Source organism: Sciurus vulgaris (genome assembly GCF_902686455.1).
Source record: "Sciurus vulgaris genome assembly, chromosome: 4".
In the NCBI taxonomy this organism is placed as follows: domain Eukaryota; kingdom Metazoa; phylum Chordata; class Mammalia; order Rodentia; family Sciuridae; genus Sciurus; species Sciurus vulgaris.
The window spans coordinates 125,012,581-125,030,761 of NC_136464.1; the positions used below are offsets into that span (position 1 = coordinate 125,012,581).

An 18,181-nucleotide genomic window follows, 5' to 3' on the forward strand; every position below is an offset into this window, starting at 1 on the left:
AAAAAGGTGTTGACTATGTAGTTTGGACATTCTGTGGAGACAGTTATTGCTTGCAGCTGAGCGGATCAAAAAGGGATGCATTAAGATGAATTACCTTTTGACAGATCAGAAATGTTCAATCTAAAAGAGTAAAAAAATAAGGCTGGGGATATAGCACAGTTGGTAGAGTGCTTGCCCCTGCTTGCTGGGGTTCAATCCCCAGTATCTCTCTCTCTCTCTCTCACACACACACACACACACACACACACACACACACACAAAAGGAAGAAAAAAAGAGAGAAAAATAGTGAAAAACTACTTATGGTGTCCATGTTTTTTTTTTTTCCAAAATCAGTCATGTTCTCAGATAGAACAATTTATCAACAAACCTTCCCCTACCCATATCTTTGTTTTAAAACCTATATTTCCACTAATTCATAGAGATCTCAATAAGATACACATTATATTATCACATGGACAAAATTTATGCATTGGTCAGAATTAGCACAGAATCCACAGATGAAATTCTGACTCCTTTTCCCACTATAACCTCTAGCTTCAAAGTTCTTGCTGTTAAAGATGCTGTATGGCTTTTATTTACAGTTTTGTCTCAGTGTCATTTGATAGACTGCTCGGACACCAACCATCTGAAGGAATTTTTATTAGACAGTTTTACTGACCAGGGGGTTATGACCTAATGACTACCTCCTTCTTTGTTGGGCATGAAATAGAAAATTTAGTTACACGTGCAAATTATCAGCTATTTTAGAAAGAAGAAAGTGCAGCAAGTAGGGTACTACTTTTATGTTTTAAGAAGAGAATTATCAATGTATCATAAAATGATTTGCATATATATGAAAAGACACTGTGCATCAATTTTACATCATGTTTTCCAACAACTTAAAGAGTATTTTATAATTTTGCATATTTTCTCGAACAAATGGTTATTTTAAAATAAAACAGTGACCTTTCATTATAAAAATTAAGAAGTTACATTATGTAAGCAGCACATTTCTCCTTTTACTTCATTCACAATATCTTTTATTTAACAGTTCAATTTTTGAAAAATAAAGTGTATAACATACAGAAGTGTTGTAATTAAAGTGATTGCTCTGGGCTGGGTTATAGCTCATTGATACAGTACTTGCTAACATGCACAAGGCCCTGGGTTTGATCCCCAGCACCATAAAAAATGAATGAATGAATGAATGAATAATGAATAAAGTGATTGTATTCATGCAGGCTTCTCTGAGGCATTTCTCTTTAATTATATACCAAAGATCCAATAGAGGAATAGTAAAATACTAGTTGAGATATTTGAGGTTTAAGGTGAATTCAGATAAAAAGAAAGAAAGAACACAGGTTGTAGATGCAGGAACTTTTAGGGAGTCACTTCATAGTGGACTTTTTTAAAAACTAGGCATTTACCCATACTGCTCAAAATTCTACTTTCAATGTGTAATTTCATAATTTTTCTTATTTTTAGAAGTACAAGGTTAGAGTTGCTAGAAACAGATTTGATTGCTGCCACTTGTTTGCTTTCTGGTTTTGGGAAAAATCTTTGATCCTTAAATTTTTGCAGTATTTTGTAGTGAAGTTCAAATGTACTTAAAGGACTAGGCAAATATTATTTGTAATTAGTATTACTATTGTTATTTTGTTCACTGATAATTGCTATAATAATAGCTACAGTGGTTGTAGCAATCATTCATATCTACATTAATTGAGTGTGATTTTTTTTTTTTCCTCTCAGCATCAGGATAAATAAGTCCACTGAGGAAAAAAGAGGCATTCCTTCTGATCCTTCCTGTAATGGCATCTTCCAACATTCCAGGGATGTTAGGGATAGTAGTGAGAAAACTCTTGACGACAGGATAGAAAAACCTAAAGTAAGAAGGATGACTCAAAATAAATGTCATCTATGACCTAACGTTTCCAGGAAGGACTAGTAAACATTTTATTCTACTTCTTTCAACCAATGGTTGCTTTGTCTGGGAGGTGACATTTACTAGCAGTGTGTTAAAGGATTTTGATGAGTTGAGGAGTCAACAAAGATTGGTTCATTTAAGTTCTAGTCAGTAAAGATTTGGTATGCATTCCAAGTGGAAGGAAAAGTGACTCAAAGTTTTCAACAAAGGGATAACTGGGTATGGACTACAATTTAAGAAATCATTCCATTTCCATGTGGAGAATGGACTTTAGTGAATAATAAATGAAAAGGAAAGACTAAAGGATAAAGGTAATGATGTTTGGACTAGGATGCCGCTAAAAGGTAAAGAATGTGGCATTTTGGATATGCACTACACAGGTGTATTTTGTCAGCTTTTTTGCCTCTGTGACTACAAGATCAACAAGAATAATATTAGAGTAGGAAAAGTTTATTTGAGGGCTCACAGTTTCAGAGGTCTTAGTCCTTAGAAGACAGGCTTCGTGCCCCAGGGTCTCCAGGTGAGGCTGAACATCATAGCGGAAGAGTGTGGCAGAGGGAAGCAGATCACATGGTGATCAGAAAGCAGAGAGAGAGAGAGAGAGAGACTCTGCTTGCCAGATACAAATATATACCCCATACCCCCACCCCCAATGAACCTTTTCCTACAGCTACAACCCCACCTGCCTCCAGTTACCACACAGCTAATCCCATCAGGGATCAATTCACTGAATAGGTTAAAGCTATAACCCAATCATTTCTCCTTTAAACCTTCTTGCATTGTCTTACACGTGAGCTTTTGGGGGACACCACATCTAAACCATCACACAGGTGGTGGCACTATCAGGACATATTGACAGAAAAGACATGGAAGTGTCAAGGAAAGAAGATTGTTTCTACTCTCTTGACTTCTTTTATACCTAAATGAAAGGAGAAAGAGGGAATTCTGGTTCTAGGGTAAATTTAGGAGAAACTAAGATTCCTGTGTTAGGTAGAAAGAGTTTAACATGCCTACTAAACATCTAAGTAGGAATATCATGGCAGTAGTTTAGTTTTTAAGTTCTGAGAAGTAAGGAGGTTGTTTGGAGAGATGTATTTGGGACCCGTCATGCTAGTGTTTTTGTACCTTGAAACTAGATATCAGTGTTGGTAGCAGGTAAGAGAAGAGATCCAAGGACAAAGCCCTGAGACACACTCACATCACTGACAGGGGAAGGGCAGCTGCCCAAGTACACAGAGAAGGGCGTCCTATTGGGAGGAGCAAACACCAAGTGTTCTGGGAAAGGGAAGGGCTCACAGGTAAATTTCTGCTGAGGTTGCTGGCAAGTGTTAGAAACCAGAGAATTGGCCACAGGAAGAAAGTTTTTCTGTGTCTTGGAAAGAATGGTTGTGCACCCATTTTGTGGTAGATTTTTCCTGTCCTAAACTTTCAATCACTAATATGTCCTTTTTGTGACTTTTAAAAGAGAAAGCCTGATTCCATTGTCCTTCCTTCTTTCTGTGATAAGTCTCTTTACTTTGATTTTACACTCCCTTAGGGAGCTGGCACCCACTGTACTGCTGGCCATGTTTAGGATACTTCTACAAAATGCTCTTTTTGTACTGCCTCCCTTAATTGATTACCTACAAAGACTTAAACACCATCCCATCCCAACAAGCAGCAAACTGCTTTAACTTTTAGGCTTTCTTGTTGTATTCATATTAATTTCACAAACATATTTGAAAATGGTGTGTCTGTACACTTCTTGGACCAATTCCTGTCTTCCCTTTCTCTCCCTCTCTCTCAAACTTCTTGTGCTATGACTTTTCTCTATAATTTATGAAATTGCTCTGTTTAATGACACCAATGATTTCCTAAACACTGAGACCAATAGCTTCTTAAAATTATTCTCCCTATGAAGCTGCTTTAAGTAGGACGTTGAAAAAAGCAAACATTTGTACTGTTTTCAAGTTTGATTTACCACTACTTAAATTTCAATAATAAATCCCCAGGAACTCCTCTTTGGACTTAAGCTTTTCATAGACCCTAGTTGGAAAGCTGCTCTTCCAGAAAGCCAGCATTATGCTAATGTCTTTTGTAGAGGACAGCAGCTAAGGTAAAGGGCAAGCTGATTGTCTCTGGGTTCCTACACCTCTCCCACTGTTAAATTTCACATTAATTTGAGATTGATTTTTAGTAATTAAAATCACAGTTATATTAGCCTCTTGACACAGATTTAAAATAAAGAGCTTTAACTTTATAAACGATAATGCTTATTGCGGTTGATGGTGCTAAAAGGTAACAATACAACATTTGGAGTTGCTATCCCTGAACATGAGCCAGCATCATAATCTGCTTATCAGTGAGAAATGTTCAGGGAGTGTGAAATTCAGCAAGACAAGCCAAAGAAAATTAATTCAGACTTGCCTCAGAAATGCCAATTGACCTAATCTCCCCAATCTATTAATTCTGAAGGTAGAAGGAGCAATAGATAGAAAAGCCCAGGGGGTAATCGCAATGACACAAGACTTAGGAGCTGCTCGCAAAGTCAGCTCCTGCTCATGAAGACCAACTGGGGAATTCTGGATAGTTTTTCTAAATGGGCATAGGCCACGCTGAGTCTCATAGGTCAAAAGCAAACTCCAGAAATCAATAGTAAAAAGTGAATTAGGGCTCTTGAAGACATGCCTAATGTGATGTGTTGATTTAATAATGCAAGTGACTCTTGGAATTGGAGGCATTCTGTGATGATAGTGATACCGCCATTTACCGGTGACGAGTTCTGCTCCCTCTAATGTTGAAGTCTGAACACTAGAGAAGCACGCCAAGGCAAGCATATTAAGCTGGTTTTATTTAAAAGTAGTAATAATACAGACATCTCCCAAGGGGGAGAAGGGAACCATGTTCTAGAATCCCAAGAAGTGAGCATACTCTACATCTTTTATAGGCTAAGGTCTCTTTTGTTCTCCAGTTCTCTCCTTCCTTATCTCTCCTTCCTGCCTATGTGACTAGGCCTGGTTTTGCAAGTGTGATGCATAAAGCGAGGAGCAAATGGGCAGGGGGAGGGCCAAAGTGATTCAGCCAGGTAAGGTCCCAGGGGGCATTAATTAGCAGCTCCTTCCCTGCAGTCCTTGATAAGGGCAGGTAAATTTGGTAATCAATGGGCTCCCGAGATCCTTGACATTCCATTCTTCCAGGCGCAGCCTCCAACTTCCAGAGGCAGATGGCTTTCATGGCCTCCATTTCTTTGATTTGACCCGATCCCCTATTTCTACACTAACTGCCTGTCCTCAATTCTGGCTTCAATAGCAAAACCATGTGTTCTGTGAGCCACACAGGAACCTAGCAGTTATCTTCATCAGGAGATTTGAAAATAATAAAAGCTTTTGAATTGCATATTTATGAAATGGTATAATTGTAAAAAACAAATGAACAAAAGAACAAAACAACAACACACAAAATACCACTCCTGACAACTGGTGCCAGTTACAGAGCAAACAGCCTATTTGAAAGTTCAAGTTTGTAGACATCAAACCCTTTAATTGTTCTTTCATAATCAGTTGGATATAATAAAGGGAAAATATGTATAAAGTGATTGAACTGATATTCTAGGAAATACTATAGATTACTAAAAGGCATCTCAATACATCATACTTAAATACTCATTTTCTCTGTCATTCTAACCTTCCACTTTTCCCTTGGAGGAAAATTTTTAAAGAAATTAAAATTATTTTCTACTGGTATTTTTCTTTTTTCTCTTTGTACCAGGGATTGAACTCAGGGCACTTAACCACTGAGTCACACCCCCAGCCCTCCCTTTTATGTTTTATTGTGAGACAGGGTCTCACTAAGTTGCTTAAGGCCTCACTAAGTTGCTGAGGCTGCCTTTGATCCTCCTACCTCAGTCTCCAAGATGCTGAAATTACAGGTGTATGCCACCACATCCAGCCTATCTCCTGGTGTCTTAAAAGAAACTGTGGCCTAGGCAATTACTTGACCATAAATACTTGCAACAATACCTAAATTTTACCCTGGAGTTTTCTTGGGTGTTCGAAATACAGATCGTGTAATTTCCAAGAGAGCATAGTTTTAAGACTACATTGCAATCAATATTTGCTTCGTGTTCTACTACTCTTAACCTTTCCCCTAAACTTTGTGCTTGAAATAGGTTTTAAAAAGATGATAGAACTAGATTCCCAGGAAAAATAAGGATAGCATATTTAAGAACTTAAGCAAAAATGATATGGTCTAACTTCTTTTTATCATTTTTTTCCCCAAATAACAACCCTTGGTTTTAGATGAGCTATGTAATATTTCCTAAATGATGACTTTAAAAGGCTTCCAAAGTAGTTCGCTTCAAGTCTAATAGATAGCATATGACAGGGATGAAAACTACATTTAATAGAAGTAATTTTTAAGAATTAAGTAAATAGTTGTTAACACTACAGATATGTTTTTGCTTAACCTGGTTTGTTAGGACATAGTACCCATAGGTTTGATTGGACCTATGATCTACTTACTTGAAAACTCACTTCATAGTCATTTAGCAGTGGTGTACTGAATAGGAATTGGCTGATGGCCTGTAGATAGATTGCTATGGGTCAATCACAGTCACCGACCTTGCTTCTAAATCACCTCTACATACTTCACCCCGAGGCAGTCCATTATATATACTAGTTATGCAGATGCTCAAATGAAGAATAAAATTTCTACATGTAATTTTGTGTCTGGCATTTCTGAAAGTCAGTACTGGCTCTGAAAAAAAAAAAAAAAAATCAAATGGGCCTTAGACAGTAACTAGATGAGGTCTTGATAGCTTATTTTTCTCAGCTACAAAAACGATTTTAGTATCCAACTTACAGTATTTAAATAATGTAAACTCAACACAGTGTCTGGGACAAAGTAATACATTCACTTATCCACCCCTTAACAAGTGTTTATTGAGTAATTACTATGTACCTTAACTATATTTAATTGGAAATACAAGCATAAATATACAAGTTGGTTTTTATAATTTTTGTTCTATGGATTTGACAGTATAACTGGGAAGAAAATTAGGCAAGACGTTGCATTGTGCTATTTCTGGTACATACAGAGTATTTAAGGAATTTTTTGCCAGGATATATATTTGACACTTGATTGGAACTCAGAAAAGTCTATTTTCCTCATGGGCTGTTTTGTGGAATTTAAAAATAAAATTATTTGTGTAAGTCTTTATTCAATGTCTGAAACATAAGAATATAGCAAATGTTACCTATAATTGAACATGTTTAAGATAAAATATATGTTCTAAATCCACTAAGATTTGATTTGTAAAGGTAAAGGTGAGAGTGATTCATAAAAATGCCACAGCATAGGTAAAGACCTGGGGTGAACAAGAGTGGCACTTAAAAGAAGTTAAAAGGTTAGACATGACAACTTCATGGGCAGACTCACAAGAATAGAGCACCGAAGTCTGAAGTTATGAAGAGGACAATTGTAAACTAAGAAAATGTGGACGTTATTCTACTTTGTAGTTGGATTACATAACATTTTAATGTGAAGAGCTCACATAAATGAATGCAGACATTAAAGCAATACAGAATAGTTACTGAACACTAGAATGGACAGTTACTGTGTACTAAGTGCTTTACTTGTAGTATCGTATTTATTCCTTCTAACATATCATTTGCCTTCATTTTACAGTTGAAGAAATTGACACAGAAATAAGTGAATTTCCCCCAAATCATGCAACTACAATGGTGAAAATGGAATTCTGACATGATTTAGTTTGACCTTTAACTTCCAGATAACTTTTCTCCCATCCTAGTGATCTTAGCAGTATTTTTCTCAGTGCACATAAAGATAAGATAGGAGATGGAAGCAGTAAGAATTTAAGAACTAATAGCAACTGGACTAAGATAATGGCAGTGAGATAAAGAGGAAAGAAGAAACTTGAGAGTCAACAGTATTTGGGACCTGATTTTACATTGTGCTGGAGTAAGAAGTATATTCAAAGATGTCCTCCGGGTGTGGATCATCAGCTGTAGCTAATAAAAAGTGAAACTTGAAGTCTCGCTTGCAAGAGGGTATAAGCAAGAGAAGGACAAAGGCGAGAAACACCGACATGGTTAATAAATACTAATATTCAAGGGTTAATGCAACAAAATTGTAGAGTTGGCAGGAGAATGGGATTCATCAGAGGGTGAAACAGAGAAAGTTATCAGAGAGGTCAACAGAAGGAAAGAAGGAAAGAAGATCAAACTAACAAATGCTGCCAAGACGTTAAGAAAAGGAAAGGCTAGAAGATTAACTGGATTTGGTGAAAGGACTCTTGAGAGACTGATTTCAGCAGAATGCTAGAATCCAAATGGCAGCTGAGTGATGGAACAAAAACTTAAGGTAAAGAAATGAAGAGTCAGTGGAGATAATTTTTTTTAAAAAATGTAGTTTCTAATATAGTAGACAAGATATAGAAACTTGGAGGTGTGACATGTGGCAAGGAAGTGTAATTAATGAGAGGAAGTGTCAATTGTTTCATAACTATAACTGATAGACATTTTCAATTTCATCTTTTAAAGCCAACATGAGTCCTAAAAGTAGTAGATCAATATCAGAGACTTTACATGAATTATGATTAACTGTAGAAATAAATACTAGGCACACTTTACTGAATGCTTTACTGAATGAAGGACTGGACACAAAATTCCTATTCATAAAAGGCACTCTTAAGCCAGGCTCAGTGGCGTATGCCTATAATCCCAGCAGCTCAGGAGGCTGAGGCAGAAAGATCATGAGTTCAAAGCCAGCCTCACTTGCAAACTCGGTGAAACCCTGTCTCTAAATGAAACATAAAATAGGGTTGGGGATGTGGCTGGGTGGTCAACTCTCCCTGAGTTCAATCTCTCGTAACCACCCCCACCAAAAATATAACACTACCAAAGGGCACTTTTATTCTCACAACAACCTGTGAAGAAAGTATGATTGCTTATCCCAATTTTTTGAGATGAAGAAGTTATGACTAAGAGAGATCATATAGTTGCTAAGGTTATACAATAATTAAATTTTTTTCTGACAACAAATCTGTATCACATATAGAACTTTTAATTTTTGTAATAATCAGATCACAAGAATAATTATTTTTATTATAATTGAACAGATTAAAGTAAAGTAGCTACAGAAGAAGTTTGAAAGAAAGGAAAACCCCATAACAAAACCAGATGGATTATGGGACAGACAAGGATAGATAAAGAGCGGAAATAATCTGCTATTACTTACTGTTTTGTTGCAGATACATTATTTTCACTTTGTATAAAATTTTATTGCCATGGGAAAGTGAAGCCAGGGAGAGCTACAGTTGAAATATTTCTAAATACAGGTTTTTAGTCCTAATAAAGACCCTCCCTTTCATGTTTGCTTTTTGTTTTCATTTCTGGAAATCATTCAATAGGTGCTTTAATAATAATGTTTTGATAGTAGAATGATTTTAGTCAAAAGCCTTAACACTGTCCTGAAAGTACCTTTTAGTTGAAAAAGAAGCAAATGGGAAGAGTAGGGCAAGATGTATGAGTGAAGATCCAGGCAGATCATCTGGTTAAGCATGGGGGATTGAACCTTAAAAGACTTATGGGACCCTGAGCAATTTGCTTTATGTTGGTAATAATCACAACACCACTTATTCCTACTTCCCTTATTAACTTTCTCTGCATCACCGCTCTTTTTGAGTTCATCTATCTTAATGAAACATCCGTCTTCTGTCTTTCGTTCCTGCTTTGCATTTGAGACTTTATAGGGGATTGAAACTAGCTTCTCAGTTGGACATACGTACTAGCCAGAGGCTAACTTTGCTTCCAAGTTAGACTCCATGCAATTTTCCCCATTAGGCGTTTGTTTCATTGTCTACATGAGAGCAATAAAACTTATCAGCTAGCTCAATCAAACACATCAGCTGGAAACATCTTCTTGCTGTGAATGAACAGACCAGTTCCAAAAAACAACAACAAAAAGATTTCCCTGGATTGTGCAGTGAAAACATTCTGGATCTACTGTTTGAACCTTTGACTCATTTTCATATCTGCATGTTTGTGTATTTCTAAAATTTAGTGAGTGCTGGAATTTTACAGAAGTAATTTCATAATTGGGTTTACATTAATGAAGGCATGGAATTGGAGGCATGAGTTTTAGGTGAATTTGGATTTATAGAAATAAGTGTTTTATTCTATTTATATTGAATTTGAATGATAATTAAGTTTCCATTCTCTTTCTCATCCCAAGGGAAAATGTATTTAGGAGGTCTTTTCCATTCATCTAAGATACTCTCTGAACACCAAATAGGGAGCATCATGGAATGGGTGGTATATTAAGAAAGTAGAAGGTGAGGGCTCAGGTGAACCATGAGAAGCCAGATCTCATCTTAAACAGACATCACCATCTGTATAAATGGGTACCAATCTGTTATTTCTTAGGGTAGTTTGGGCCTTTTAATATCCCTGTTCGTTCCAAGCTATGCATATTCTCCTAGAGATGGCTAAAGTGGTTTATGTATGGGACGATAAGTGGGAGAAGAAGTTTTCTACTTATACACATCATGATGATGTATTTGTGACACATTTTAGACTGGGATAGGTAGGAACCAAGTAAGATTCCTTTTTATCAGGAATAATAAAGATCACTTTGTAACAATAATAATTGTTTTAGTTGTTAAAAAACTAGTTTCTCTGAGGAAGATCATAGATCTCACAGGCATGCACAACTGACAGTCCAAGCTTAGAGGATTATTTTGTACATGTGGAGGTGAATTTGACAAAGGACGCTCACTTCTACACACATGTGGGCACATCATGCAAGAGGTATTCAAAAACAAATTTCCTTGCAACCTTTCAGTTTATGGAAATGCCTTTTTATCAAAGAGCGTTTAGTTTTGTTTAGACCAAAGTCAATGAATAAGTATTTTTCTGACAAAAAAGAGACTTTAATTTTCTTTGAAATTTACAGTGACTCATTAAAAATCAATTCGACATTAAAATAAAATAAATTAATGTAAGGTCAATTTAGGATGGAAATAAGAATTCTAGGAGAGAGGCATTAGTCTTGTATTGAACGCTACAGCAAGGGTCTCCCACATTGAATTCCCCACTTCACTCATGCTTACCTGAATAAGTTTTGGTGATTGGCTCAATGTACAGAGAAATTTATTACAATTGTGTTTATCATCAGCAATGTTTATATCCTATAGAGAAAACAGCATAGCATTTTTAGCTAAGGTGCAAACAGCACCATTTAATAAGCAGTAAATTCCTTCATGTTTTTTTCTTTCCCTCAATGTCTGTCTCTGTTATGTAGATATCATACTGTCAGTATTTTGCTTCAAAATTAGTACTTTATCTACAAGTACAAAGGAGAAGTGGTATGTTTAGAGTTGTGGGTACTTTAGAGAGAGACACAAATTTTCCCATAAAATATTCTCCACAAATTCATTTCCCCACAAATAAATGTTCTTGCTGCTTTAAACAATGTTTTATACAAAGACCATGTGGTCTATAGCAAAGTAAAGATACTTTTAATTTTTCTGAATTCATAAAAAATGAAATAAAATCAATACATTAATTATCATGTTTAAAATCTTTAAATTATATGGACCAGTAAATGTTGTTGCCCCCTTTATTGGTTAGTTTTCACTTGAGAAGTAAAATCTGTCGAAAGTTGAAAAGAGTTAACTTTCGGTTGTGTACAAGATGATTTTTTTAAAGCACAAATAATTCATGCATGCAACTTTGGAGATCAAGCCTCTTGGAGGAGGTTTATGGTTTGATAGGAGGGTGGTGGGGTTCTGTTTTATTTTTGTCTTTTAGCTAGAGGCATACAACATCATTTTCTGCCTGTAAAGAGTACTTAGAATTCGAAATTCAAAACATATCGAGGCTCACACTTCCTGCTGCCTTGCTAACCTATTTTCCAGGGTCATTTTCTTTCAAGTGCAGTTAAAATTTTTCTCTGTCGAACTGAAGTATGTACCAGAGGCTCTTGGGATGTGAGTTCGCCATTCCAGACTTTTATCTAGAGCAGGTAGCCTAAGTGAATTTTCCATCTTGTGAAACTCCTGCAGTGAGACCACAGAGGAGAAAATGGAGCTAAGTACTGACAGATGAGCCACAAGTCCTGATATTGTGAATTAGGGTTGTAGTTGGAAAAAAATATATATAATTTGCTGATCTTAAAGGATATACCTTTCCAGGGTCTAAACTATTTACCCTTGCATTTCTGCTTTAATGCTTCTCACAGGAAGCAGGACTCAATATCAGTATTTCTCAGAGGATGTAACTCCTCACTATCCACCCCTATTTTCAGTTATTTTTATATAACAAATTGCAAATTCTGTTTATTCAAGACCACAACAGGAAAAAATAACTTAATGTAGATAAACTTCAATCCTCTCCTCCTGCTCCATTTTTTTTTTTCCTTTTTCAGTCTTTCTGTACAAGGAAACCAAGATATTCTAAATTTCTATTCCTTTGATTTATACTTAAGTAAACATTTTATTGCTATTTTAAATTTTCAGAAACATGAAAAACAGAGTTGTGGAGAGTTAAGTGACTCCCTGCTTTCAGACTTTGCATCTGGCTGCAAACTTCTAATGTTTTTTTTTTTTTTTTTTTTTTTTTTTTTTTTTTTTTGCCTTATATTACTTGGTCATACAATATTTTAATTTTGAATTAGCTGCCGGTGTCTTAGAAATCAAAAAACAGTAGCTTCCATTGAATATTTGCATGAACTGGCAAAATCACTCCATTTCTGAATAGTCACAAACACACACACACACACACACACACACATACACACACAAACAACCTCTGGAGTCAATCCCTGTTATTCACTGGAGTTTGAATGATTCTCACTACCACCTATTATTCTCATCACTGGAAACCATGCCTTTGCTGCCTTATTTCATCTTAATCCTCATTTAGCTTCATTTATTTATTTTTACTGCCTGTTTGCTGAAGTCATTTGAATTGGCTGAGCATCCTATAGGAAGGGCATAGGTGTTATAATTTTCTGCCAACTCTTATGAATTAATATATGCTACCTGGAGAGCTGTGTTTAGAATGATGCTGGGATTGTGTCTAGACTTAGCAAATGTGCCGTCACGAATTCTGTCTGCCAGAAGAGGCTGCAAGAACAGCCATACTAGGTAGAGCTGACATGCACTTGAGATTTGAAGGACAGAAAGGATGCCTGAAATAGTCCCATGACAGCAATTGGAAGAGAAGCTGATATTTACTGAGCACTTTTTTTTGTCACACATTAACATGCATTCATGGATTTAGGCTGCATAATAATCCTGTTAACCTCAATGTTCAGATAAGGAGCAGAGGTTCAAAATTTCATCTGATGTGATAAAACTAGTAAGTGGTCTTCTTAATTTTTAGCTGTGCATCTCTATTATATTATGTGTCCTTAGTGTTTTGAAATTTTTCACATCTTTTAGAGCAGCCAATGAAAAGCAGGTACCTCTAGCAGTGAACCCTTTAGGGAAATAAATGCAACTGCTCTCATTTATTGAGGGCTTACAATGTGCCTGTCACACTAATAGGTAGTTTATGCAGGTTATTTCATTCACTTCTACAATTTCCCAGTATGTAGGAAAGTATTATTATCACCACTTTATAGAAGAGAAAACTCAGGCCTCAGTGGCTTCCAATAAGGTATCCAAGATCACAGAACCAATAAATCACCCAGGCAGGATTTAAATCCTGAGGGATAATTTCTCAAATGGCTAGTTTCTATGCATGACACTGTTCAAAGTGCTGGTAGGAATGCATAACACAACCAGAGTTAAAACATTACAAACTTAATTTTGCCTGGGTCTAGTTCCTGAGAGTGCAAATGAGATCATAGGTAGCTCAATGGCTTGGCTCAAGTATCAAGTTTCAATTCTGATGCAGAAGTACAAAAGTCATTGGTGCCCTCATTTTAAAATTCTTCACCAACTAGTATATTTTTATGATTGCCTATCGGTCACGGTGATTCCCACTATTATGCACCAGTAAAAATAATGGAAGATTGAATTGGAGTGCATATAATTAATAAGAAATAATATTTCTCATAGGAAAATCTACTAAGAAAAATTAAAATAACAGAAATACATCAATGAAATTATGCTCCCGCTTGATAAAAATGAAATTATATATGCATTATTTAATAAAGAAGAGATCAGTTTTTTAGGCCAGGAGTTATCAAAATTTAGAGCATCACCCTTTGATCACTCCAAAGGTACTGTGACCACTTTTCTCTCTGAGCCATGACTTCATACAATTTTTGAATCATCCCCATAGCTCCCACTTCGTTTGGCAAATATATTCCATATGCATTTTCTGTCATGTGTCCATTAGAATGTTATATTGCAAAAATGTGATTTTTAAGGGCGGTCTCATAGAATCTCCTTTGTTCTCACAAACAGAATGATATTTCTCACCAAATATTTCTTATGTTTTTCTAGAAAGCCACCCTCTTTATCTGGTATAGAAATAATCCCTTTACAGTAGAGTTTATCAATAATTTCTAAGAAAACTTTAGCAAACATTTCTTGAAAATTTATGTGAAATACATTCCTCTGTGTTAGGAGAATAATTGCTATCTCCATTCACAAGCAAACAAGTAATGTCTATAGTTGCATTACATCAGTTCTTATTTCTTCAAGGTTGAACATTGGGCTCACATGATTATGTAAGTATTAAATTTTCTTAATGAAACATTAAAATGCAAATACTAAATAAAACTTTACAAAATGACATAAGTAAAATTAAATTGATAGTTCATAATGCTATAGCACTAATGCATTATTCAAAAGTATGAATAACATAGAAAAGTTTTTATCCTCAAAGAATGTACCATTTAGAGTGAGATACCAACATATAACTATGAAGATAGGTATTTTGTAGTAAATGTTCTGAAAGAAGAATAGACTCATAACAAAATGTTCTGCAAAGATACATTCCTGAGATTCGGCAAGCTGGAAGAATTGCCCACATTTTAAAAAAATTATTTATTTTGATTCATTGTACACAAATGGGGAACAGCTATTGTTTCTCTGGTTGTACTCGAAGTAGAGTTGCACCATTTGTATAATCATACATGTACATAGGGTAATAGTGTTTGTCTCATTCTGTTATTTTTCCTTCCCTCGCCCACTCCCCACCCCTCTTTTTTCTCTATACAATCCATCCTTCCTCCATTCTTACCTCCCTCCCACCACCCATTATGTATCATCATTCGCTTATCAGAGCAATCATTTGGCCTTCGGCTTTTTGGGATTGGCTTATCTCACTTAGCATCATATTCTCCAACTACATTCATTTACCCGCAAATTGCCCACATTATAATTTCACTTAGTCAGTGAGAAACAGTAGAAAAAGGAACAAAAACCCATGTGAGTCTTTCACCAATGACTGGACAAAAAATGTAGAAAAGGAAAATATGGACTGAAAAGTTGAATTCTTGTACACAAGATCTTGGTTAAGAGGAGAAATTTTACTAATTTAATCATAAAATATGTTGCTCTTAAATATCTTATTAGGAAAACAGATGAAGATTTTGCTGGATTTTTCAGTAACTGTTAAGATATTATGAATGAAAATTGACATGGCATTCTCAAAAGCTACTGAATAAGTTAAAGCTCTGTTTGGCTTAAAAATAATCTATTTTGTTCATTGTGGAGTATATCAATGATAATAACTAAAAAAAAAAAGCACTTTAGAATCTGCTATAAGTTTCTAGCTAAAAAAAGTATAATCCACAATAATTTTATAAAGCATCTATGCTAGAGCTTTTGTTTACAATAAAAATAGAACTTTTCTAATGCAGAGCACTGGAACATATCAATATCAAAATCATGAATTTTATTAATGAAATATTAAGTTTGAATACAAATGGCAATGAGCATTGAAATTATACATATATGTGTATATATATATACATATGTGTGTGTATGTATATATACATACACACTAATTTGAGAATTTCATTATTTTGATTTCCTGAAAAGATGAATTCTCAAAACTTGCATAATTCTTGCTTCATACTTGCTTCCTTGGTTTTCATGTCAAATGCAGTCATTCCTTTGTGGTATGACTATGATTGTGGTCTCCATTCATAAACAAACATTGATTTTCTACAGTGATGATGATAACTACCACTGTTACCAAGGGAAGTAGGATAATGTCTCTGAACTTGAAGAATCTGCAATGTTTTGTGAATATGTGAGTGTCAGAAAGAATACATAAAATATAGTTTGACTACTTATTCCACCAACACTCATTAAACAATTAGTGGAACTCTGACTCAGACCTAGAAATGATAAAATGAATCTACTCTTCCTCATAAAAGGGCTATGAAGTTATTCTAAAAAGCATTTCAGGGATTCAGAGAAAGTGGAGCTCCTTCAAATACAAGATTTCAAATGCTTAAAGATTAGGACAATATTTTAAATAAACATTAAATGATGGTTGACAATCGGTAGACTTTTTTGGCCATTTTTCTGTGTATTCTTATTAACCATTTTTAGAGTCACTGGAATCCTTTTTCATATTCTTTGTGTAAAACTATTTTGCTTTCCATATTTCCTCTTCTTCCTTGTTTATTTCTCCATGGTTATGAACATTTTGTATCAGTCTTTAGCATCAATGTTCCTGAACTACAGCAATATAAGATGGTGATATGATGCTGAGGCTTAGCAGAGGGATTAGATATTGAAATCATGTCCAAATCAGATAGCTTACATCAGAAGAAGGGTGCAAGAATAAAGGTTTTGTCACAACTTGTCATTAATGTGAATGTGGATTTCCACCAGCTCTTGGATAATAAGTTATTTTTTAGAGAAGTTGTCTATAACACAGTTGCATTTATCAGTGTATTTTCTTCTCTCCCAGGATTGTGTTTGTCTTTTTTAATATGAGCTTTTGTTATCTATTGCTGTAAAGCAATTTGTTTCTTTTTGAAATAGCAGGGATGTGACCTTAAGCTCTTGAATACAGTTCTGCTTTCCTATCCTTTGTTCCTTGGATCCATTAGGGCAAGCTGGGTTTCTGACTATTTCAGTAACTCTACGTCCCTTCATACATTAGTCCTAATGCTACTACTAACAGTGGATTATGAATATAGCTTCAGATAGCGGATCTGTCTTTAGTCTGATCATAACACTGTATTTACAGTCATGGTGGAATCATGAATAAAAGGGAAAGAAAACAAATATTCAGACAGAATAGGTCTTAGAACTTCAGTATTTTTAAAAGTCTGCTGAAGCAAATTCAAAATGGATAGGTGCCAAAACTAGGCCTCAGTTCATTATTTAAAGCAAATGACTCAAACTGTTGATTTTTCTGCCACAGGGGAATGTCAACACTTGTAAAGAAAAAGATATTGACTTGAAGCAAATGAGTCAGAAGGCCACATCAAAAGCCATTCTATGGTTAAGTGAAAGCTTGATGAAGAGTGGCTTTTCAACTTATGAAACAGTAAATTTGACTTTATGGACTGGGGAGTTACACAGTTCTTATCAAAGACAGGTACTGACTTTATTGATTTTTATATTAACATCTTGAATCCTCACAATAATACTATAAAATAAGTACAGTTATTATCCTCTTCATTTTAAATAAGGGAAAACATAGCCACCACTGAGTTCAATTTTTTGAGAGTCATGATGTTATTAAGTAATAGAAACTGATTAACACCTGTACAGTCTGGTTTCTCTCTGCTTTAAACCATTTCACTAAATGACACACATAACCTTTTAAAAACATCAAATAATGTAGTCTAAACATTTTATTCTTAGATTGGACTGATCATTTAATAAATCATAGTTAATTCTTATGAATCCATGAATAAGGAAGGATATTATTATTATAGGTCAAGAAACCAAAATTCAAATTCTATAATGACTAAGGGCACAAAGTGTTAAGAACCTTGCTTTACAGTGTTTTTTCTAAACTTACATGGTTACTTGTGCCATGCCAAGTCTTTTACAGGGTTAGTGCATCAAAGAAAAAATATATTTAAGACAACAGGAATTGTGATGAAGTTGTGGTTTTTTTTAGGCAGACAAATGCACAAATGCAAACATGGTACACAGAGACTGTCTATTCTCTGTAAGTCACTATATTCCAGCATTATGCATTTTTTTTTTTTTTTTTGTACTGGTGATTGAACCTAGGGGCACCTAACTGCTGAGACACATCACCCGATCTTTTTATGAAAATGTCACAGCCTCTGCTGACACTTCATTTAAAATAGCTTTCACATCCACCATGACTCCCTGGCCT

General features: G+C 35.2%; 1 protein-coding gene across 8 annotated transcripts in view; it reads left to right on the forward strand.

Annotated features, from left to right (window-relative positions):
- Positions 1–18,181, forward strand: part of PCDH9 (protocadherin 9) — an 864,633-nt gene that overhangs the window by 44,907 nt on the left and 801,545 nt on the right. For 3 of the 8 annotated variants that reach the window (XM_079136488.1, XM_079136489.1, XM_079136495.1), the window contains exon 3: positions 17,249–17,425. The exons of the other annotated variants lie outside the window; for them this stretch is intronic. In XM_079136488.1, coding sequence (XP_078992614.1) covers positions 17,249–17,425 — 177 coding nt within the window. The remainder of the gene's footprint in view (positions 1–17,248; positions 17,426–18,181) is intronic. 8 annotated transcript variants of the gene reach the window in all.